Here is an 11074-nt window from a genome sequence, read left to right on the forward strand (position 1 = left end):
AATGAGGTCTGTCCTGGCCTCCCAGGCCTCTTAAGGTCCTTTCCCAGCACTACAGAGCCTTACAGCTAGTTCCCTGTCCATGTCTCACCCAGAAACTTGAATCTGGTCCCCTGTTTCCCTGTTTTAGCCTGTTATACAGCAACAGAAAACCCTACTGTTTGCTTGTTTTTTCTTCTTTTTCTTTGTTTTTTCCTACCCTAATGCACCCAATTCATAAAGTAAATACCTACGCTACTTCATTCCACAACATAAATCTCAAGAAAGCAACAAACCTACTTGCCAAGGAGATCGAATACCATCTTAAAACCCCCCGCTTCCTACCTATCTACCTCAAGTACCGGTTCGGGGGAAACCCCTTACTTTGATGCTCGATTCGAAGCGCGCAAGCGCTCAAGGCTTGAATCCGTTGGTCCCGGCAATGGAACCAAAATGTGGGAGCTTTCACTCAACCGCCAAGACCCTCGGACCGCTTATTGTTTCAAGCGTTCCAAGCCGAGCACTAATGGCTACCTCTCACATAGCCGACGCGCCATCCATATCTACGGGTGTAGTGAGCTTACCTTGATGCCGTTCAAGTTACCTCCTCTCCCGCGCACTCCGGTAGCTCCACGATCCAAGTGCAAGCTTCAAGCAAGCTCCATCCTCAAGCTCCACGCTCCAAGCTCCATTGCCGCGAGCAAGACAAGAGAAGAGAAGATAAGAGAAGAAGAGAGGAGACGATGGAGAGCTTCTCCCCCTTGGTCCCTTACCCTCACACACTCACTCCCTCACACTCTCACACTCCCTCTCTCAAGTACAAGCTCAAGCAAGCAAGAACAAGAAGAAGAAGAAGAGGAGGAGAGCTACTTTTGGCCACACACAAGAATGAGATTCTCATTCACTTTTCAACTTTATATACAAAACCCTAAATCCCTTTTGGGCGGTCATCCCCTTTTCCCCTTTTTACGTGGCCGGCCATAGCCTAGGCCCTTTTTTCCATTGTCCTTCTATCTTCCTAGATTCCTTTCCACCGCCCGTCTACATTTACAAATTGCACGGGTGAGAGCCCGGCGCTCTTTTACAAGATTTCAGGGTGCGCCTTTTTATTTTAAAATGCGCCTTTCCCCTTTTGTATTTGCCTTGGACCTTTAAGGTTGTCCTTGCGCTTTTGGCATTTTCTCCTATTCTTTCTTCAGTCGGCTACCTTTTTTCCGCCTTTGCCTTGCGTCTTTTTTATTTTCTTTTCCTTTCTTCGTGTTGGGATTAACACCTCATTCAAGAAGTCTTTTTCAACCAAATTTTATATTAAAAAAGGAGTTAGTTACGGGAGTGTGGTGCTTCGTTTTCAATGCAAAATGATTAGTAGATACGAGGTAATTGATTTTTTAATTGAGAATAAGGAAAATGAAATTTTGAAAGTTTCTTTTAAGATATTTTGAGGATTTTTTATATTCTAGCTTTTGGTAAAAAAACAAACCAACTGGTCAAATTTCGTGTTTTTTGAAAATATTTTTGGAGGTAAAATAGAAATGTGTAAAATATGAAAAGTCTTGGACATCCCTAGCCTCTGAGCTATTTTCCCCCATATCTATACTCTCTCATGGATCTATTGTGACCTCTTCTCTGTGTTTATGCAACCTTCATTAATAGAGTGAATTACTTATACTCTCCTTTCCCTTGGCACCTTTGTGTGCCTCTCTGTGCATCTCCACTCTACCTCCTATGACAACCAAGTAGGCTCCCCGTTTCTATTAATAGTAAAATGAATACACAAAAGAAGGAGATGCATATTGAGGTAGAGATTGAATATGCCACATTATTCAAAAGAACCTAGCGTACCAGTGTCAACCCTCAAGTTTTGCAGAGTTACATGCAAATGGGATTGATACATGTGGACTTGTGGGTTGATAGGGGAATCTACCCAGTTGACCCCTTAAACAATAGACCTCCAACTTTCTTAGGAATCACAAATTGGCTGAAGTATGTGTGCAAGGGTGAAAATGGGTTGCTCAGTTACACTAGACGCCTCAATGATCAGGTGTTCAAAGTATTTTCAACTTGCCAAGGAACCATAAAAAATTATCATGATGTGATCGCTGCACATCAACTTCATATTCAATAGCTCATAAGACAAGTGGTATAGTTAAATGACACTATAATTCAATGCAGGACACTATCCATGACATTGGTATCTCATATGAGGAGGCAAAGGCACAATTGGACGACCTGAGAAAGATCAACAACAAGCTAACACATGAGTGCAAATGAAAGAAGAAGCCAATCAATGAGTTAGTTGTGAATAGAAGCCAGTGGAAACGATGTATCAAAGCATGTAAGGTAGCTCAGAATGAGAACCTAGGTGAGGGTGAGATTGGATCATATATTAGTAGATTGTTGAAGGCAAGTGCATTGGAAAATACTTTGAGCAATCCTAAGTGTAAGGTTATGAAGGAAAAGGTGATTGACTGCACATTAAAAGATGTGTCAAAAGAGTTCTCAGTTGTGGATGCACAATCCTTTTATGACAGGGTTGGTATTAGCACAACAACTTACTCAAAGATATTCAAAGGTGTGAAGGCTGGGTTTGGTCATGTGCTGAAGAGAAATAAAATCGTGCCTCTTTTTCAAATTTCAAAGTTAATAGAGGCTCGATGACAACTTAATACAAAGGTTTTGGAGTTGATAGGAGATCCCATGTATGTTCAATGTGTGAAAACACTAAAGGTTGGGACAAAAAATACATATGAGGTGAAGTTCACCGAACTCAACAATTACTATTTAGATTTGTACAAGGTGCAGTCGACAATGGTAATGTACTACAATATGTCTGTTGAGGAATGTAATGGTAAATTGTAGTTTGCTATAAAATTAGATGAAAGTGAGGTCATTAAAGGAGTAAATCTTGAAAGAGTTAGTGTAACTCTGATGAATAGAGCTTTACAATTTGATAAGAACAACCTAGGGAACTTTAGTGTTCAATCAGAGTGCCATGTGTGGTTTTTCGTTGCATTTGAAGTTCCCAAGGAAACATTTGAGGTGCTGCAGCTATTCTTTCTGCACACAAGCATTCCAAGCATTACCAATCATCAGGAACATGGTGAGATGCTCTCACTTGAAGGATATGGTCAATACTTGGTTGAATGGCATATTGTAGGAGACTTGAAAACTTTAAAATGCATGTGTGAAATCTCCAATGCTGCAAATACAAAGAATCCATGCCTATATTGCTTGATAGAGAGGGTGGAAGGAAATTACAAAAAGAAAAACTGGCAAAGGGTGACAAGTGCTGCACTAATGCATAACAAACAATGATACGTATCAGTGATCCAATTTTCTTCTTCATATTTTTGTGTTACGTACTTCTATTGAGAGAATGCTTGTTTTTCTCTCAGGCATTATAACCTAGGCATTATATGTAAAGGAATATGTATTAACCCCTAAATAATAAGCATTTTGAGTTTGTCTAGTAATCACCAATATGCCATACAAATCAACATAAAAGTATAGATTCAATTTCAAGGCATCACTTTAATCATACCATTTACATGAAATATAATGAAAATAATAGCAAATACCACATTGGAGAATATGGGAATTTCGGCCCATAAGTTCGGGACACGTGGTCAAATCTTTGGATTTGTCATAACTTGAACACACTAACTCCAAATCGAGCACTCTATAGCTCAATAGATTCCACTTTTTGAGTGATTTCCAATGATAAGTCACATCATATGGCTTTGAAAGACTTATGGACATGTTATCCGGGTGCCACCTTTTTAGTATACAAAAAATGGAAATTGGGAGATTCCCAAACTCACTAATATTGTGTTAGCACAAGAATGCTCAGAGAATTTTACCAAAATAAATTTTATTATAATGAATAGGAGTCTGATTTGACTCAATACATTATGAAACGTGGGTATTATAGAGTAGTTATTACAAGGATAGCAGCCACATGGCATGCAAATCTTAATAGACACATTGAATTGACACCTGAGATATTCTATGACTCAACACATTGTGCATTATATGGATGATATGATACAAGAGTTTCATGGATCATTGTCAATACGCATGAAGATCCGAATGAACACACAGAACCAATAAAGCAGAGGATTTTTGAACCATTGACTTCCAGCAGATCCATATCATCCAGCACAAAAGAATCACTCACCACATCAAAATAGCCGATTGAGAATTATGTGCTTTACCTAAACCTTGTACAATACCTGCATGTACAAAAAAATATTTGCACGAATCCCTTTTAACAAAAATACTTGTATGAATCCCTTTTAACAAAAAATATCTAGATAACTGCATAAATAGAAGCAACACAAAATGGGGCCAATTTACCTATAAGTTGGTCTACCGAAGATAAGTTGATTAAAACCCATTGCAAATGATGGACAAAAGAAAACATCAATCCCATCAAACATAAAAGTCACTAAGTAAATGAATAAATTTTGGCACCACAAAATATGACAGATTTACCCATAAATTGAGCTACAGAATCTCTGCTCTACCTTGTGTTAAGTGCTGCAACAAGAATTGATCCTTAAGTTAGAACTAGCATCAACCCTATTGTAAAGATAATAGAAAAGGGAAAATGCAATGAGGAAAAAAGAGAAAGTGTGTGAGTACACCTGAGAGAGAAAGAAATGAGTACCTATCCAATCTTGCCTAAATTGATGTCTGCAAAAGACAATAGCAAGAGTTAGTATTTATGAAGGTATACTATAAAAACAGTAGAAAAGAGGAAACATAGAGAGAGAAAGAGAGAGGAAGACAGAGATGAGCACTTATGCAATGTCACCCAAAATGATCTCTGCAATAAAACAACAAGGGTTAGAACTAACATCATGTTGTATTGAAAAGATAGCAATTAAAAAAAAAACAAATAGAGAGAGATTAACACCTTTGTCTCTTGCTCCAAATAAACTCTGCAAGAAAACAACAATGAGAACCAACATCAAAATTTATTGAAAACACAACATAAAAGAGAAACAACACACATAGAGAGAGAGAGAGAGAGAGAGAGAGAGAGAGAGAGATGAGCACCTCTGCCTCTCCTACCTAGAACAACCTCTGCAATAAAATAACAATAATAGTAAGAAATGACATCAAAACCTATTGAAAAAATAGCAAATAAGAGAAAATGCAAAGAGAGATGGGCACCTGTGTTTTGCCCAAAATCTGGAGCTGCATAGAGAAGAAAGTGCAGAGGCAAGCAGAACACTCAAAACCCTAATTACTCTCACCAGGGAGCTTCAATGGAGACAAAAATTCACCAGTATAGAGAAGAGAGGGAAAGTGGTTTGTTGCTCAACTTTTGGGTCAAAGTGATTTCATGAGAGGGGAAAAAAACCAAAATTGAAAATTCTCAAAAAAGGGGGGAAAATACGAGGTGAGAGAAACTCAAATTTTGTGTACTATTCATTCTCTCTTTTTTTAAAAATCCCCCACTACCCCTTTTTTAAAGTAAAAAATTGGAGAGAGAAGATTCACCCTCCATGGATGTCAACATCTAGCCTTCCTATTGGACAATCTAAAAGGCTCATATCTTAAACTATATTATTTTTAAGGGTCCATTTGTGAGTTCATTTTTTCCCTAATGTTGGTTACCATTGCATGACTCCATCAATATTTTGCCCATATATTAGGAGTGCAATAAGTGTCTTCAAGAGGGATACCCAACATCCATCATACAATGGTATGGAGGCCTTCTCTTTCAATTAGTTATAATACTCAACATAGGCAATATCTAAAGAGGTCCTAGTGGTCTTAGGACTCTTGTAACCTTTCTTGATTAGCCATTTTGCACCTTCTTTCATAATGATCTGACTTTCTTTTATCTCCCCATATAGATGAAAAACTCTCTCTTTCCACATGACAAGAGTGCAAACAATGCATAAGAGCCCATTTGCTTAATCATACGCTAGTAGGCAATTTATTTATGATCACCTTTCGATGCATAAAATTAATCCAAGAAATTAAGCTTCTTAATGAGTAGGTTCCCACATTTTCCTTAGTATCTTTTAAAAGCTAGCCACAAAGAAATATGCATCACGAATCTACTAATAATCTATGGCCTTTTGAATCTATGTATCATTACTCATTTTGGACCTTAAGGGAGAACCCTTTCATGAGGAGGAAGTGAAAGGAGATGTAGTTTTTAAATATAGAAATCCCCTCGAATGCTAATCAAGTTTTCTTAGAAAAATGGAATTCATGAAGACTAATGGCCCTTAACACTATCAATAGATCTGGAAAGGTCAACATATTGTACCATCTTAATGCTCTTGAAGTCAAAAGCTTTATCTTAGACACACAAAACAATATTCTATCAATCTCCAAATAAAAAAATTTCACAACATTTTCATTCCAAATTCTTAGATTCAGTTTACTAGCTCATTTCCAATAAGCCTTTCTTTAGTCTTACCTCAATCTAGAAATCTCTTCTTGAACAGGAAGTCTACTCAATTATACATCCTTTAAGCACATATACTTATTTTTATCATACTTCAATTACTTTATTATTATCCTATGAGACATTGACTCCCATGAAGTTGTCATATCTCTTATCTAGAATTTGAGGCTTTCCATTTCAAAACCAATGATGTGAACCACAAAGCCTTTCATCTCTATGGAAGGCTATTGAAAGATTTAGTTAAAGCCCTAGCTCCTCCACCTAAAGTAATTAGCATTATTTTGTCTCAAGAAACAATATTAGTAAAAATTTAAGATTTGATGTAAAATGAATTGTGAACCTTTCAAAAAAAAACTTCTAATATTGAAGAACATGGATCAAAATCTTGAAATTTATGAGCTTTTAGTCATAAAGATGGGAAATATTTTGATTAAAAACTCTCTCCAAAATTCAAAGATCAAGGGTTTTATATATGCCACAATAACAATTTTCATGCTAAGAACATTTAAGAGGAAGAAACGGTTGCTCAACTTTTCCCCACTTTTATCACATGTTATGTTAAAAGGGCATATGATTAACCAAATGGGCTCTTATGCATTGTTTGCTTAATCATACTAGCCCCAATTGCTTAAGCAATTTATTTATGATCACCATTTGCTTAATCATACTAGCCCCAATTTATTTATGGGAAAAGCTAAAGTGCTTGGGAGAATAGTTGGTTATCTTGGTTCTCGCACAAAGCTTCTTGGATTCCTTGTACTTCCTAAATACATGAACAATTTGTCTTGTAATAAGAGTCCTTGACCTTGATCTAAAACAATTGCGCAATTGTTTAGGGGGATCCCTTAAATAGAACGTTCATGTGAATTTGTCCCAACTCTATTGCTTATTAAGAATATGTACGACTCTTGATGACATGTAGAACATGAATATATAGAACCTTCACATTACTTGTCGATTGTGCAAATTTGGATATACAATACCGTATTTACACATAAACAATCATATAGGCATGAAGGCGTGATTTACACACATCATTCTCCATGCTAATCTAGTTTACACTAGACCGTGTTGAGCATGTAGATTTGGCATTAAGCAAAGACTTATTTCTCTATTGTGGCTAGTATCCATCCTATTTGTACCGATCAGCGAGATTATATAAGAGCAAGGCAACTTTGAATGCTTAATATACTTTGGTTAACAACCATAAATCAACTAAATGACAATGAATGAAATAGGTTTTGTTTCATTGGTAGGTCTCGATCATGTAAATAGGCATGCAAGCCAACACCGAAGTTTACTCCAAGTAATCTTTCACCAGTTAGTTTGCGCAATGTAAAGAGGCACACAGGCACATAAAGGGGGAAAGCTCTTCGAGACCACATGTGTGAAAAAGTAATGGTGGAAGAGACACAATGGCGATGCGTGACCTAAGAGTTGTATGCAAATATTTTGAGAATTCAATGATAGAAGGTCAAAACGTTGGGAGGACTATACGAGATCTTTATGCCTTTTCAAAAAGGGTGAAAACCCGACAAAGTGCCCCTCGTCCGTCGAATCCCAACGAGCACTCTCAGTTGTTGTCATCCTCAGGAAATGGGCTGGTTGGGACGTGGCCAAGGAAGTGCGGGTCTTTGAGGAGCCTGCGCAGCACAGCCGCAGGGAGGGCCATGCAGATCTCCACGTCACCAGCAGGAGAGCCAGGGCGACCCGGGAACAGCACCATCTCGCCGTTGCCATGGACCCTGACGGCACGCACAGCTGCCGGTCGGCCCCAGCCGTAGTCCACGTCATACACCGGGAAGCGCGGAGAGCTCGCCACGTTCATGCCCGGGAACTTCTTTTGCCACTTGATGTCTGCGTTGGACACCTTGCACTCGTGCAGCTCCAGCCAGTGCATCACCGCCAGCAGTGCCTCTGGGTCCAGCGCCTTCGCCACCGCCTTCTGCACCCGCCCCGCCGTGACGTGGAACTCCTCCGCCACGACGCGTGTCGCGCGCGCCTCCACCTTCCCAAACATGATCAGGTTGCCGAAATAGGCCGTCGGCAAGGCCGGCTCCCACCGGCTGCGCAGGTTCGCCAGCCCCGTGAAGAACGTCGTATCGACACGTGTCGGCCTGCGGGCCGCGGTCACCCGCTTCCAGAAGTGGGCGCACATGACTACGTAGGCCGAGTGCGCCCCGCCCGCGAGGGCCTTGAGCTCCTGGATGATCGCCCCGGGCAGCACAAAGACGCACTGCACCAGGGTCTCATCGTGGACGTCCCTCTGGGTCTCCGGCTCATCCAGGCCATCCGTGTGCTTACCTACGTCTTCTCTTGATTTGCCCAGCTCTTCTTCTCCTGCTGCTACTGCTTCTTCTTCTTCTTCTTCTTCTTCTCCTCCTGCAAAGTCTAGCTTGCCTTTCTCTGCGGATGGATTGGGCAGTGCCAGCCTCTCTCTGTCATGGAGCGGCACCACTGTCAAGGCCTCCCCCCTCGCGCACTCCCCCCATGACACCATGAAGTTCCATAGCGACTGCCCGTCTGCCACCACATGGCTCTGTGCCACAGCGACGGCAAGCCCTCCATCCGAGAACCTTGTCACCTATATCACACATACAGACGCAGAAAAACCAATGATTAATTTTCTAAACCTCCATAAGAAGACCTTGAATTGCGTCACGGCCGATAATATAGAGAGAGAAGCAGAAAAACCAAATATAGTTGGTCTCCTAAATCTGCAGAAAAGGACCTTGACTTGTGGCATACCCGGCACTATACAAGGCTTTTAGACTGAGAGTGGTGTCTTGAGAAGTCTATGCAACCACACCCAGGATAGACTTGACTTTGTCAGTTTGTGGACTGTTTGAAATGTGCAAGTTTCATAAATCACAAAAGAACCAACTCGGATCAGCATACATGATCAGACACAAGACCATCCATCAACCAACCCTTCCCCCATCCACCTTGCACAATTAGCGCTCATATACTACACGATTCGCACGGCAAAAGTATATACTTGATATGTATGTTTGGGAATGTTCTCACAAAAGAGGTTATTTTCATTTTCCTACAGGTCCTTAATCTATCGCCGCAGATTTTGCTTTCACCCTACATTCTGCCATTGAAAAATCCTTAGGGCGCCTAGGAGTTACAGATTGATGTGGGCCAGAAGCATATTCCACTAACTCAGTATGAGGTTTCATCCATGTCCAGATCGGGCTTCTGTTAGCCTAGCCATTTTTCTGAAGTGTCCCCATTTCTTAGTGCAACAAGCCAAGCATGCAGTAGCTCCCTTCCAGCATACTCAGAATGATGTACTCGGACTTCGAGAAATGCGGGATTCATATGTGAGAGAATAACAATAACTTATTGTGCATCAGACATCGTGTACAGATGCCAAGCTTCCTTACCTGCACAGAAAGCAACGGACTTGTATAGAGGTCTTCTCCCTTGTGATCCACCTCCCGGCAGAGCTGCTCATAGAAACCCATCATCTGGAAGCCTGTCTTGGCATGCTCACACAGGGCACAATCAATGGTGGCCTCCACGAACTCCACGCCGGCATCGTTACAATCGATGACGAGCCGCTTGTCCTCTCCCCGGGCAAGGCGGCCGGCCCACGGGTAGTAATGCACAAGGGCGAGGGAGAGGCCGGTTTTCAATGTCTGGACGGCATCGACGGGAGCTGATGGGTAGAAGATGAGCCGTCTGTTGTAGTGGATCTCCTGCCAGAGGGCATCGGAAGAGGGCAAGAACATGCGTTGGACGGCGGTAGGGGAGGCGGGGACGATGGAGGATGAGGCAAGGAGGGTGACATGGGGGACGAGGCCCATATTGATGTATGTGTGTGTGGGGGGGGGGGGGGGGGGACTGTGCGCAAAGAGGGTGGAGGGGTCACAAACAGTCAAGCCAGTTCACTGCAAGAGCCTAAGGGAATGAGAAACGGTCGAGACTCGAGCTACTCGAGTGCGATAGACTTTCCTAGAGGCTGGGAAGTGTTGATGATGAGAGAGAGAGAGAGAGGACTGTAAGAGGCTAGAGCCCAGACCTCTCTCGCAGCGAATCTCCACGACAGGCTGTCTCCCTGTCCAGGCCCGAGCCGCCTCTATCCCACAGAAACTAGAAGGGGGCAAAAAGCAAGCAGAATAAAAGACACAGACGTAAATTGGCCTTTGGAAACATCGGGCCTTTGGGGCGGCCATTTCAGAGATCAGCCATGGCACACATTTTCTTCTTGCCGAAGGAAACACTCCAAACTAGCCTCGGTCACTGCCCCCTTCACACGAAAACCTCGCGAGTCTCACGCGTGCCAACTCCTTATCCGTCGTTACGTCGAGGACTTTGCAACATTGTTGCGTGGGTAACTCAAACTCTGGGTGCACCCTCCACGCACCTTTCGAACTTTCAAGCCTTTCTCCAAAACAAAAAACCTCTTGTCAACGCTCCCAAGAGATTTGGGAGCTATTCACACATGGATTTTCAATCAGAAATAATAATTGCAGTGTTTCCTATTTTCAAAAGCATTTTGAGACACATAAGAGGTTTTTAAAAACCCCCTCACTCCAAAGAAAATATTAAAATATATCACTTGTTTTTAAATTTGGGAAGGTGGAGATGGGGTGGAAAACCTTCTCCTTTGGAAAACACTTATAGGGGCTTTCTCAATGGAAAGGGGGTTTTTTTCTA

The 11074-nt window shown here is 41.6% G+C and overlaps 1 protein-coding gene across 1 annotated transcript; it reads right to left on the reverse strand.

Annotated features, from left to right (window-relative positions):
- Positions 1-7636: 7636 nt before the first annotated feature.
- On the reverse strand, positions 7637-10694 carry LOC148030169 (hydroxycinnamoyltransferase-like). Its single transcript, XM_087686442.1, has 2 exons — positions 9799-10694; positions 7637-8990 (listed from the first exon to the last, which is right to left on the reverse strand). Exons 1-2 carry the CDS (start codon positions 10219-10221, stop codon positions 7980-7982), a joined length of 1434 nt encoding a protein of 477 aa, XP_087542568.1. The 5' UTR covers positions 10222-10694; the 3' UTR covers positions 7637-7979.
- Between the last annotated feature and the right edge of the window lie 380 nt (positions 10695-11074).

The sequence above is a fragment of the Lygodium microphyllum genome, chromosome 10 (assembly GCF_053477565.2).
Source record: "Lygodium microphyllum isolate KBCC chromosome 10, Lygodium_microphyllum_v1.1.10, whole genome shotgun sequence".
Lineage (NCBI taxonomy): Eukaryota > Viridiplantae > Streptophyta > Polypodiopsida > Schizaeales > Lygodiaceae > Lygodium > Lygodium microphyllum.